This window comes from Moschus berezovskii, chromosome 25 (genome assembly GCF_049115385.1).
Source record: "Moschus berezovskii isolate FMDL1 chromosome 25, NW_MosBer_1.0, whole genome shotgun sequence".
Taxonomy (NCBI): Eukaryota; Metazoa; Chordata; class Mammalia; order Artiodactyla; family Moschidae; genus Moschus; species Moschus berezovskii.
Window position 1 is genome coordinate 51670412 of NC_142484.1, and position 13580 is coordinate 51683991.

The 13580-nt window shown below is 49.3% G+C and overlaps 1 protein-coding gene across 1 annotated transcript in view; it reads right to left on the reverse strand.

Annotated features, from left to right (window-relative positions):
- Positions 1-13580, reverse strand: part of LOC148773954 (melatonin receptor type 1B-like) — a 42372-nt gene that overhangs the window by 15572 nt on the left and 13220 nt on the right. Inside the window, exons 2-4 of the mRNA XM_088832280.1 lie at positions 11536-12554; positions 8506-8586; positions 6991-7186 (exon numbers count right to left, since the gene is read on the reverse strand). Coding sequence (XP_088688406.1) covers positions 6991-7186; positions 8506-8586; positions 11536-12554 — 1296 coding nt within the window. The remainder of the gene's footprint in view (positions 1-6990; positions 7187-8505; positions 8587-11535; positions 12555-13580) is intronic.

Genomic DNA, 13580 nt, shown 5'->3' on the forward strand with positions numbered 1-13580 from the left:
CATGGGCAATTTATATGAGAACTGACATTAATTAATTCTACCTTCATCTGTCATTTAGTTCAACATTTAATCTAGTCCCGTGCATCAGATAAAAATGTAGTGTTCTAAATGCTGAAGTTTTTACCTTGAGTGAAAAAGGAGGTCATTAATCTAAGTCAGCACTGGCGTCTTGTCCTTTTGCCTGCCACTCCATCAACCATAAGTAGATACTGGCTTCAGGAAAGTTCAGGAAACAGAGCTGTCAAGATGGATGTACTTAATGTGGAGGTGTGTGTTACTGAGACCAGACTCTCAATTCTTAATGACCCTCACAATGAGAAGTCTATTCTGAGGAATGCTATCAGAAATTCTATCAGCCTTCATGTTGAGTCAATACTATTTCTAGCATTTCACCATTATTGTGGATTTCTTTTTAGAGCCACAACAAAGATCAAACACATTCTGATGTGCCTCTTTGAAGAGCCAACCATGAGGCTAAGGCCCGCAGCACTTTCCCGTTGCCCACGATCCCTCTCTCCAGTCTTCTTATCCGGAGCTCAGCACACCTGGCCCTCCTGTGAGGACTTGCTTCTCCACCCTCCCCACCACTGCTCAGCGGCCATGCTCTAAGTGAGCAGATCACTCATCTCTGTTCTGAAGCTGGGTCTGCTCTTCCTTCACAGGTCCATGGCTGCGGCCCTGTCATTCCCCCAGACTCAAGTCTGTGTGTCCTCCAAAGGTTCTTATTGTCTCTTATCATCTCCCTTCGTTCCATCCTAAGGGCTGAGGCCCATCCTTCGCTCCTGAGGCTTGTGGTTAAGCCTCTGATCCTGATGCCAAGCACATTCCAGTCCACACTCCTAGCCAGCCACCTGGGGTTCAGGATACCCTGTACCTCTCTGGGGACCATGGACTGTGGTTGTTCGCCTCGAACCGTCACCGTTCGCCGTTCTCCCTGAATACCTGACTCCAGGTGTTGGATGTATTAATGCTTCTTCCCAGCCCTGTCAGTGCAACAATACCCTCTTCATCCCAGCCCTTCACTGGCAAAGGCAGGCCAAGAGAGCTCATCCAGACCCTGCTCTCCGTCCTCTTCTGCTGTGGCTAAGCCATCCTCGCCCACTGAGCTCACGACAGATGGCAAGAGTCCTAGTGATGCAGTACACTTAAAAACATGTTTTAATCTTTAATTGTCACTAAATAAGACATCTTCCCTTGAACAAAAACAGTATAAGGGGGCTTCCCTGGTGGTCCAGTGACTGGGACTCCGTGCTCCCAATGCAGCAGGCCCTGCTGGACCCCCAGTCAGGAAACCAGATCCCACACGCTGCCATTAAGAGTCTGCAGGCTGCGACTAGAGATCCCGTGGGCCACAGCTTAGATGCAGTGCAGCCAAGAAAGAAGAAACAATAAATAAATAAAGCGAAAAATGAGAGACTCTCTTCTTCAACCACAGTCCATCCCTTTTCCCAAAGGTGAAAATTTGGAAAACTCACCTCCAGACTTCTACTGTGTACACACATCTTACTGAAACAGAGCAGCTCCATATGGTCCTCGCCCCCCACTGTGTCCTCCATGTGCCTTTTGCCTGGGGAAAACTTTAGTCAAAGAATAAGTTTGATCAGAGAAGTGAGAAATGCGGAAACAAAGGAAAACAGCCAAAGGAGACTAATAATAATGCAGTCATTAAGCACAGTTAAGGAATTTAGTTCTTTCTCAAGGGTGATAGATAATATTCTGAGCCACATCCTGTGAGCTGTCTTATAGGTACCAAAATACCAGGTGGAAGAGTTAACTACCTGATGATCAGACTGTACCCAGCACATGAGCCACCACAATTCTGAGAATGGACCCCAAAGAAATGGGAACAAGTGCACCCCGGAACTCAAGATCTTGTACCTAGATCAAGATGATGCTGGTCAGACCACCGATGTCAGTTGAAGATGACTGCTAGGGATGGAGGTGCTGTTTCTGCATGTAACCTCCCCCCCACAACTCTGCGAAACCTCTCACCCCTGCTTGTTGGGGTGGGGGAGTCAGCCTTGGGACAGATGTCTGCCACCCACGCCCCAGTTGCCAACATCTGAAATAAAGCAGACATTCCTTTCTACCAACCTGGCCTGCTTATGGGCTTTTGAGCAGCGAGCAGCCAGAACCCCCACATGTGCCTTTCGGTAGCATTATAAGGAGATGAACACACACAAAGAAGACTTAATTTAAGGGGAAATGACATCATACTATACACTATTATCTTCAATTTGATCTTTTTTCATTAAGCTTGATATTGGTATAACAGATACAATTCCCTGTTGATATGTATACCTACTTTTGCACAACAGCATCGTATTCCATAGTTTATATGAACTGTTGCCTATTTAACCATAATTCTGTTGATACATACTTAAACTGAATACAGATTTTCAGCACTACAGATAATGAGGTGAACTACATCCTCACACAAAATACTATAAACAGTTTCACAAGTTACACAGCTAGGTGTGTACATTTAAGTGAGAAGGAGTCGATGGAGCAGCTGGGAAGGCAGGTGGAGAGAAAGGTGAGGGAAAAAATCTTGCAGAGCTTGTGATCTTCATAAACGTGGACAGACCAAGAGGGATTTCCGTAGAAGAATGAAACAACCAGTACATTTTGGAAAATCACTTTGGTTGGATTATGGAAGAGAGATGAGAAGAGAGCGAGATTAGAGCCACAGCAGGATTTAGAAGGTTGTTAACATCCAAGCTATTGTGGTAAGTGTATGCACGGGGGAGGGGTAGTTCATACCACGTGACAGGTTACATAGCTCTTCAAGCGACATTAATATAAAAGATTCATCTTTTTAAAACACAGACTAGGGCTTCCCTAGTGGCTCAGTGGTAAAGAATCTGCCTGCCAATGCAGGAGACACGGTTCCATCCCTGGTTCAGGAAGATCCCACAAGCTGTGTAGCTACTGAACCCCTGCGCCACAAGTGTTGTGCCTGTGCCCTGGAGCCTGGGAGCCACAGATACTGAGCCCTCCTGCTGCAACTACTGAAGCTCGAGTTCCCACAGCCCCCTTTCTGCAACAGGAGGGGCCACCACAATGAGAAGCCCACATGGAGAGTGGGCCCCGCTCCCCCAAACCAGAGAAAAGTCCTTGCAACAACAAAGACCCAGCACAGCCAAAAATAAACTTTAAAAAAAGGCAGAATAACTCACATATACACTGCCAGCACACTGATTTTTGTTGGCAATGAAATGAAGCAGTCAACAGAGTATGCACATAAAAAGGAAACTGGGCAATAAAAGTTGCCTACAAATAAATTGTAAAGATTTTTCTGAGTCACTAAAATAAAGGAGATTTAATCCCGGGCTACATTTTAAATTCCAACAACCTAATCTGGGAGACCTGGCTGAAATTCTGAGAGGAGACATCACCTTTTTGAGGTCTAAAATATAACTTTAGGCCCAACCAGTTCTAAACAATTACCTTGGCTATGGTAGGGGAATAATTAGTTGGGTAGGCAGTACCCATCAAGGGCTCTTGAAAAGGACTCCAATCAGATGTGTGTAGGAGGTGGTCCCTACTTAAGTAACAAGAGTCTGGAAGCAAATATACTTAGAAAATAGTTCATTTCCACTTGGCCTCCAGGGTACAACCCACTGTCTGTCTGCATTTTCTTACGGACTGAGAAAGAACAAATGCATTTCCTTTTGTCTTAGAAATGTTCACCTTCGTCTTTACCCAAATTTGTATTTCATATTCATTTAATATCAATTCATCAGTTAATATTTGGAGAGAATGAAAGAAACACCCCTGAACTGGTCCTTACCTCTAGCTGGAGAGTTTGGTAACTCACAAGTAGACATCATCCATCTCCAGAGATTGAAAGCTGATGGGAGGAGAATTAGACTGGGAATCTGAGGCTAAGCCCGATGGGGGTCACTGGGCAGGCTTGCTTCTTCTCTCGCTCCTGATGCCAGCACTGCCCCTTGTCACAGGATGTGGTTGTTATGGTGACGGTGTAGAGAGGAGGAGAAGGAGTAGTGGGCACCCTCAGACAGCAGCGAAATGCGGCAGGAGCGAGGGGCATGTCTGCTTCCACTCCTCTAACCTGGCTCGAGTCCGAAGATGCCCACAGCCTGCTGAGGACACGACGAGGCTAAAAAGGCCCGGCAGCGGCTCCTTTGTGTCCCCGTCCCCAGCATGCAGGCCCCGTGGTGTCGGATCCTCCCACGCACTTTGGTGATTTTTCTCTCAGGGTTTCTACACCTTCCTATGCTATCTTGCTTCCATCACAACTGTGTCAGCTCCACCAGTCCTCGTCTGTTTAGCCCAATCTTTCCTAGGATACAGGGGAGCTACGCACAGCAAGGACCGTGTCCAGATGCTGGTGCTGTGCTGTCACCTGTTTTCCTCCAGCAGCTCATCCCAGGCTGAGTTCTACTCAGGTAGGATCCCCGCCCCATCCACAGGCACCCACCAAGTGCCTGGGCCGCATTTCTAAGTGGCTTTATAATAGGGGGAGTGAAAAGTGAAAGTGAAACTGTTAGTCCCTAAGTCATGTCTGACTCTTTGTGACCCCATGGACTGTAGCCCACCAGGCTCCTCTGTCCATGGGATTCTCCAGGCAAGAACACTGGCGTGGGTTGCCATGCCCTTCTCCAGTGGACCTTCCTGACCCAGGGAATAAAACTAGGTCTCCCGCATTGCAGGCAGATTCTTGACCATCTCAGCCATAATAAGGGGAAGAAATAGGTAAATATCTCAACACACCAAACCAAAGGTACTAAAGACAGAAATAAGAAGGATAGCTTAACAACAGGAAAGAACAACCCCAGAACACCTAAGCTGATATGTTTTGATGTGTGACCCTCAAGTGTGTATTTGTGTGTAAAGATTACAAAAGAGACTACAAAGAATCAATGACTTTGAAAAGAACCAGAAAAAGTCGATTTTGTAAAGCCAAATGCAATTTAGAACTTTAACAGAGATCTGACTTTTAGACTTTTGCCTAAAGTGAAAAAAAAAAAAATAAGGATTTTATATTCCCTTTGACTTGTTCTACTTAAAACTTTTGGAAATCTTTAAAAGCACTTTTAGAATGAGGTTGTTGTGCCCTGGTCATGTGCAGGGCCCAATGCTGGCATCTTCAACTGAAATATAAGTGGCACCAAAAACAGCACTAAATCAAATTCTGATGCTTTATTTTTACATAATGATTCAGTACAAATTATTTTATTTCCTTTGTGATTTTTCTTTGACCCATGGATTTTAAGACATATGTAGCTAACTCGCCATTAAGGAATGCATAAAAAAGGGTTAATATGGTGGTCTGAGACCACCATCCGTAGAAAGGTCTGTGAGGTTGGTCCTTGGCTCCCACCTGTACACTTGGATTTTTCTCACCATTTGATAACAGAAAGAGGGACTCTTTGTACCAAAATTATTTATACAAATAGTGTTTCTCGTGATGAACACCAGCTTCCTTTTGGGGAATCCAGAATTTTGATCCATGCTAAGCACAGGGTGGCTATATGCCTGAGCCCCAGTAAAAACCCTGAACACCTAGGTTCAGGCAAAGTTCCCTGGGAGACAACACTTCACGAGTCTCATAATCATTTGCTGCTGGAGTGATTGCTTCCTGTGTGGCTCCACTAGAAGAGGACTCTTCGGAGATGGCACTTGTCTTTCTCCAGATTTCTTCCACACCCCCCTTTCCTGTGCCAATTTTGTTCTGTTTCCTTTACTCCACTCTGTCCAGGCACCTGTTAAGCCTTACAGATAAACTTTTCATCTCTGTTATCACATTTTTATTTCAACATTCCCATTTTTAAACACAATTTTCATTTATGTGCTAAAAGTCCCTTTTCACACACATTATCCACCTTTTCTACCACATCTTGACCCATGATTTTCCAGTTATTTAATTTTTTATTGGTATATAGTTGCTTTACAATGTCATGCTAATTTCTGCTGTACAACAAAGTGGATCAGTCACTCGTATACATAAATCTCCTCTTCCTTGGATTTCCTTCCCATTTAGGTCACAGAGCATTAAGTAGAGTTCCCCATCGTATACAGTCAGTGCTCTTTAGCCTTCTGTTTTTACATGGTATGTATAGTTTCTATTTTATACCTAGTCTGTAGTATATATATAGGCTTCCCAGGTAGCGCTAGTGGTAAAGAACCTGCCTGCCAGTCCAGGAGACATAAAAGACACAGGTTCGATCCCTGGGTCAGGAAGATCCCCTGGAGGAGGGCATGGCAACCCACTCCAGCATTCTCGCCTAGAGAATCCCCATGGACAGAGGAGCCTGGAGGGCTACAGTTCATAGGATTGCAAAGAGTCAGACACCGCTGAAGCAACTTAACACACACGCATGCACACAGTGTATACATGCCAATCCCAATCTCCCAATTCATTGCACCTCACTTTCCCTGCTTGGTATCCATGTATTTGTCTCTCTAGTCCTGCTCTTCAAATAAATTCATCTGTACCACTTTTATAGATTCCACATCTAATGCATTAATATATGTTTTTCTCTTTCTGACTTACTCAACTCCACATAACATCTGTATTTTTTCAGGTATTGTAAAGTCCTTACTTTCTAGTTCCAACATTTGCACCATCTCTAGTTCCCCTTCTGTGATGACTCTGTTCTTGTCCAGGGGTTCAATCTCCGTTCCTTTTTGAGTGTCTCCTATTTTTTATTTCTTGGTATGCTAGCTATTTTGTGAAAAGAGCAGTTAAAATCGAAATAAAACCCAACGATGCTCAGAGAAGGGCCCACCTGTTCGGCCAGGCTTCCAGGGCACACCTGCACGCGGTGGGGGCTGCCTCACTCGAACCCCTAGTTTCCCAAGTCTAGTCTTGCATCTTTCCTTAGATTCTGCTCAACACCGGCCTCAAGCATTTTGAAGGTAGGATCAGGGTTTTCTTGGGATGAAGACACCTGCTCTGTGGTACCCCCTCATGCCAGTCCCAGCAAACTAACACAAATGGGAGCGAAGGTATCAAAGTGGTACCTTTGACCAGGTTGTCCAGCATCAAAAAGGCAGAGGGTGAACAAAGTTCCCACACTATTGCAGCAAAATCATAATGATCTTTATTTAAAATCAGAGTCCACAGCGAGAAGCCATCCCACGTGAGTATGTACATGCCTGATGCCCTGGGTTTTCCCATATCCCTCCATTCTCTCAGCTCCTGGATCATCACCAAAACCTGTGGGGAAAAAAAAAAAAGGTCCCAGTTAGTGGACTGTCAGCGCTGAACCCTGGCAAGCCAGGTGACATCTGTGGGCCCAGCAAGCTGAAGCGAGCTTTTATTCCTTCAATCATATTTATTGAGCCTGAGCTGTGTCACACACTCAACCCAGAACGAAATGATACAGGATAAGAGGAGAAGGTGGGGAACATCCCATTGCCTTCACATCAGGAGTGACTAGCCAAGCCCTGTAGTTGGTGCCTGAGAGGAGGAGGCAGGGGGAGCAGAAAGCAAGCACATGCCAGGCCCGGTCAGCGCAGGCTCTGCTCAGAGCCGGGGAAAGTGTCTGCAGCCCTGGGAGAGGCCTTAGAGTTCCTGTGTGTCTCTGTCTGAGGTCTGGACTGGGAGGCCTTCCCGGGCGGGACTCTCCACACTGGGCAGTTGAATCCCAACCTTTCAGTCACAAAACCTGGAACACCTACATTTTGAGCAGTCTGGTTAAAGGCCACCAGGGTCAGCATCAGATTCCCAGACCGTTCCCAAGACCTGCACAGTCAAAATCTGTTTAACAACCTTCCAGGTCAAACCAACCAACCAACCAAAAAAAACAAAAAACAAACCAAGAGCCCCAGGCTCCACACCTAGCTTTGAACTCAACAAGCTCTGTGAGCTTGGGAAATAACATCACTACTTAAAAATCTCTTCTTTACAAGCATGGGTAATATCTTTTCAAGGAGTTTTAAGAATTAAACAAGATAACACACACCCAGCACTTGGAGCCCCCAAGTTTCCAGGTGACCCAGTGACTAGGCTCAGTGTGTTAGTTGCTCAGTCATGTCTGACTCTTTGCGACCCCATGGACTATAGCCCGCCAGACTCCTCTGTTCACGGGATTCTCCAGACAAGAATCCTGGAGTGGGTTTCCATGCCCTCCTCCAGCGGATCCTCCCGACCCAGAGATCAAACCCACATCTCCCGTGTCTCCTGCATTGGCAGCTGGTTCTTTACCACCAGCACCACCTGGGAAGCCCTCTATCAGCAACAGTGACGACTAAATGTCCCTAAATGTTAGAAATGTCAAACGTTTAAATATGCTTACCAAACGTTCAGGAATAAAGTCCCAATGCTGCTAAGTTTTGGGGGACAATCCCTGAGAATACACAGGCTGAGGAAGGCCCTGGGGAAGAGGTGCCCCCAAGGCCACACACACCTTCCCATCCTGTTCCCTCCACCCCGTCTTCACGGGCCACTGTTTCTCTCCTTCCAGGTTACCCTTCACTCTCCACAGTTAGAACGATGATGAGGGAATGATGACCGAGTGCCAGTCACGTCCTCACTCTTGGGCTGTCATCCCAGAAACCCCTCACACAGCCCTGAGGGGGCAGGCGGTGGCACGGTCTCCGTTTACAGGGGAGCAACTGAGGAAAACGGAGGGAAGGGGTCTGCCAATCACACAAGCAGTCACATAGCTTGAACAGGGTGAGACCAGGAAAGGATGCTGGGCAGGCTCTACTCCAGACGCCTGAGGGGTGTGTGTATGTGCGCGTGCGTGCGCAGTATGTCTGTAGTGTGGTCTGAGTGGTGTCTACACTGTATATGGGCTGTGTGTGTGTGTAGTATGTCTGTAGTGTGGTGTGAGTGGTGTCTACACTGTATATAGGGTGTGTGTGTGTGTAGTATGTCTGTAGTGTGGTCTGAGTGGTGTCTACACTGTATATGGGCTGTGTGTGTGTAGTATGTCTGTAGTGTGGTGTGAGTGGTGTCTACACTGTATATAGGGTGTGTGTGTGTGTGTAGTATGTCTGTAGTGTGGTGTGAGTGGTGTCTACACTGTATATAGGGTGTGTGTGTGTGTGTAGTATGTCTGTAGTGTGGTGTGAGTGGTGTCTACACTGTATATAGGGTGTGTGTGTGTGTGTAGTATGTCTGTAGTGTGGTGTGAGTGGTGTCTACACTGTATATACGGTGTGTGTGTATAGTATGTCTGTAGTGTGGTGTGAGTGGTGTCTACACTGTATATGGGGTGTGCGTATGTGTAGTATGTCTGTAGTGTGGTGTGAGTGGTGTCTACAGTGTATATAGGGGTGTGTGTGTAGTATGTCTGTAGTGTGGTGTGAGGGGCGTATGCAGTGTATATAGGGCTGTGTGTATGTGTGTGTGGTATGTCTGCAGGGTGGTGTGAATGGGGTGTACAGTGTATATAGGGGTGTGTGTATGGAGAAGGAAATGGCAACCCACTCCAGTGTTCTTGCCTGGAGAATCCCAGGGACGGGGGAGCCTGGTGGGCTGCCGTCTATGGGGTCACAGAGAGTCGGACACGACTGAAGTGACTTAGCAGCAGCAGCAGCAGTGTGTGGTATATCTTCAGGGTGGTGTGAGTGGGGTGTACAGTGTGTATAGGGGTGTGTGGGTGTGTGTGGTATGTCTGCAGGGTGGTGTGAGTGGGGTGTACAGTGTTTATAGGGGTGTGTGTGTGTGGTATATCTGCAGGGTGGTGTGAGTGGGGTGTACAGTGTTTATAGGGGTGTGTGTGTGTGGTATATCTGCAGGGTGGTGTGAGTGGGGTGTACAGTGTTTATAGGGGTGTGTGTATGTGGTATATCTGCAGGGTGGTGTGAGTGGGGTGTACAGTGTTTATAGGGGTGTGTGTGTGTGGTATATCTGCAGGGTGGTGTGAGTGGGGTGTACAGTGTTTATAGGGGTGTGTGTGTGTGGTATATCTGCAGGGTGGTGTGAGTGGGGTGTACAGTGTATATAGGGCTGTGTGTGTGTGTGTGGTATATCTGCAGGGTGGTGTGAGTGGGTGTACAGTGTGTATAGGGCTGTGTGTGTGTGTGTGGTATATCTGCAGGGTGGTGTGAGTGGGGCGTACAGTGTGTATAGGGGTGTGTGTGTGTGTGTGGTATATCTGCAGGGTGGTGTGAGTGGGGTGTACAGTGTGTATAGGGGTGTGTGTGTGTGGTATATCTGCAGGGTGGTGTGAGTGGGGTATACAGGGTATATAGGGCTGTATGTGTGTGTGTGGTATGTCTGTAGTGTGGTGTGAGTGGTGTACACAGGGTATATAGGGCTCTGTGTGTGTGTGTGTGGTATGTCTGTAGTGTGGTGTGAGTGATGTATACAGTGTATATAGGGGTGTGTGTGTGTGGTATATCTGCAGGGTGGTGTGAGTGGGGTGTACAGTGTGTATAGGGGTGTGTGTGTGTGTGGTATATCTGCAGGGTGGTGTGAGTGGGGTGTACAGTGTGTATAGGGGTGTGTGTGTGTGCTATATCTGCAGGGTGGTGTGAGTGGGGTGTACAGGGTATATAGGGCTGTATGTGTGTGTGTGTGGTATGTCTGTAGTGTGGTGTGAGTGGTGTGTACAGGGTATATAGGGCTCTGTGTGTGTGTGTGTGTGTGGTATGTCTGTAGTGTGGTGTGAGTGATGTATACAGTGTATATAGGGGTGTGTGTGTGTGGTATATCTGCAGGGTGGTGTGAGTGGGGTGTACAGTGTGTATAGGGGTGTGTGTGTGTGTGGTATATCTGCAGGGTGGTGTGAGTGGTGTGTACAGTGTGTATAGGGGTGTGTGTGTGTGCTATATCTGCAGGGTGGTGTGAGTGGGGTATACAGGGTATATAGGGCTGTATGTGTGTGTGTGTCGTATGTCTGTAGTGTGGTGTGAGTGGTGTGTACAAGGTATATAGGGCTCTGTGTGTGTGTGTGTGTGTGTGTGGTATGTCTGTAGTGTGGTGTGAGTGATGTATACAGTGTATATAGGGGTGTGTGTGTGTGGTATATCTGCAGGGTGGTGTGAGTGGGTGTACAGTGTGTATAGGGGTGTGTGTGTAGTATGTCTGTAGTGTGGTGTATAGTGTGCATAGGGGTGTGTGTGTAGTATGTCTGTAGTGTGGTGTACAGTGTGTATAGGGGGGTGTGTGTGTGTGGTATGTCTGTAGTGTGGTGTGAGTGGGGTGTGCAGTGTATATAAGGGTGTGTGTGATGTGGTGTGTGTGGGTCTGTGCACACACACACACGTGTGTGTAGGGAAGATCCTGGGAGGGGTGAGGTGCAGGACGCTGTCCTTTGAGCAGCGCCCGCAGAGTGGCCCCCGGTCCAGCCCTGCAGAGCTTCCCCTTCTGGCCTCGCTCACAAAGGAGCCCTGGACCCCTGCAGCCCCTCAGGGGAAGGTGCGAAAGCAGCAGGAAGCCCGAGCAGGAGGGCAGTGGTGGGGAGGAGGCCACCTCTTGCACCCCAGGCCTTTCTGCCTTCAGCTCCTTCCTCGCCCCTCCGGGACCAGGTCCCGGCGCACCCGGACTGTGGGCGGGCCGGGCCCGATGTGCTCGCCGGGACGCAGCCTCCAGGACCTTCAGGGGTCCCTGACCGCCTGACCCCAGGGTGCTGAGGGGCTTCTCGGCCACAGGGTGAAGGGCCAGCAGCCGCGCGCTGTCCTCTGGCTGGCGGCTGACCTCCCCCGAGGAGTGGATTCTCTCCCATCATTTCCTGAGTGCGTCGACGGCCGGGCATCAGGTGGGAGATTATCTGCCTGCACAGGGGCGCGGGCGCTATCAGCGGGGGTAGGCTGGCTGCCCGGGCCCTCAGCCTGGCTGCCCCTGGAAGAGTCCTGCAGGCAGCGCCGCGGGTTCCACAGGGCAGAGAGGATCTTCTTGTATTCCCTGCGGAAGTTCTGGTTCAGGAGCCCGTAGACGATGGCATTCAGGCAGCTGTTGAAATAGGCCAGGAAGTAGCTAGAGATGAACAGCCCCTCTGGGACCCGGGGAGCCACTTCTTCGGGGTCAATGGCCACGGCGAGGCCGATGCAGTTCAGCGGCGCCCAGCAGATGGCGAAGATCACAAAGACCACGAACATGCTCAGAAAGCTCCGCATGCGCCCGGACCCCGGGCGCGGCCCGCTCTCCTCCTTGACCTTCCTGCGGGCACGCAGCACCAGCAGCCAGATGTGCAGGTAGCAGAAGCACACGACGGCCACGGGCAGCAGGAAGTGCACGAGCACCACGGCCGCCGTGTACCCGGCGCTGGCCGTCTGCGCGAAGGTGCACGAGTAGACGCGCGGGTCGTACTCCAGGGACCCCACGAAGAAGTTGGGCAGCAGGACCAGCAGGGTGAGCAGCCAGACGAGGCCGACGTAGAGCGCGGCGTGCCGGCGGCGGCAGAGGCGGTGGTAGGTCACGCTGCGGCAGACGTAGCAGTAGCGGTCGACGGCGATGGCGGTGATGTTGAAGACGGAGCCCACCACGCTCAGGCCCATCACGAAGGCGCTGGCCTTGCAGTGCGCCTCCCCCAGGGCCCAGCCATCGTGGAAGATGGCCACGAGGGTCAGCGGGTAGGGGTACAAGGCTACGGCCAGGTCAGCGAACGCCAGACTCACCAAGAACAGGTTACCTGGAGCAGGAAACAGGCAGAGTCAGGATGAGACCCCCGATCTCCATCCTCTCCAATATTATAGCCACTGACCCTCCCAGGGGGACTCTCCTAGGACACCGATGCGCCACCGCCACTAGGCATCTGGGGGGACCCTGCAGAGGCTGAGGTGACCACCTCAGGGGTCCAAAGCACCTGGCCGATGGAAAGGACCCAAAGGCACAGCGATCAGAAATGCCAGGCTGTGGTCTGATCCCAAGGGGGTTGGGAAAAGGGGACTCAGAGCCACTCAGCTGGGAGTGCCCCCAAGTCAGACCCTCAGGTAAAGCAGATTCTGTAACTCTAGCCACAGACAGATCCACAAAGTAGAGAAAGTCCTCCCTGTCCAGATACACATTGTCACCTCACCTCAGAGAAGACTCCTGGGGAAGCTGGAAGACTCACAAGCAGGCTTCTTAAAATGCCTATTTTAACCTCAGATGCTTGAGGTCACCTCACTCAGAAACAACTGAAAAGACATTTGTTAGTTTCCTGGGAGTTCTCAGGACCCAACTGTTCCTGAGTCCAGAGCTATGTTAGGATCTGAGAGAAAAGTGTTAGTCACTCAGTTGTGTCCGACTCTTTGCAACCCCACGGACTGTAGCCCTCCAGGCTCCTCTGTCCATGGAATTCTCCAGGCACGGATACTGGAGTGGGTTGCCAAGCCTGTTCCAGGGGATTTTCCTGACCCAGGAATCAAACCCAGGTCTCCTGCATTGCAGGCAGATTCTTTGCCATCTGAGCCACCAGAGAAGGGTCTGAGGGAAACAGGGTATAACTGAATAGAAAGGAGCTCATTTGGACATTTGGAAGTGCTTCCAGGCAGTGAGCTTCCCTGTCTCTTGAGATTTTCAAGTAAAGGTTGGATGGTGGAGGAAAACCCTGCCTGAGGGTAAACTGTGAGATTCCTTCCTGTTCTACTATCTCAGGAATCTGTTTAGTTAATGGGAGAAAATCCCCCTCAAATTCTTTCACGCTGGTACTAGAGACAAGAAATGCACATCTCAG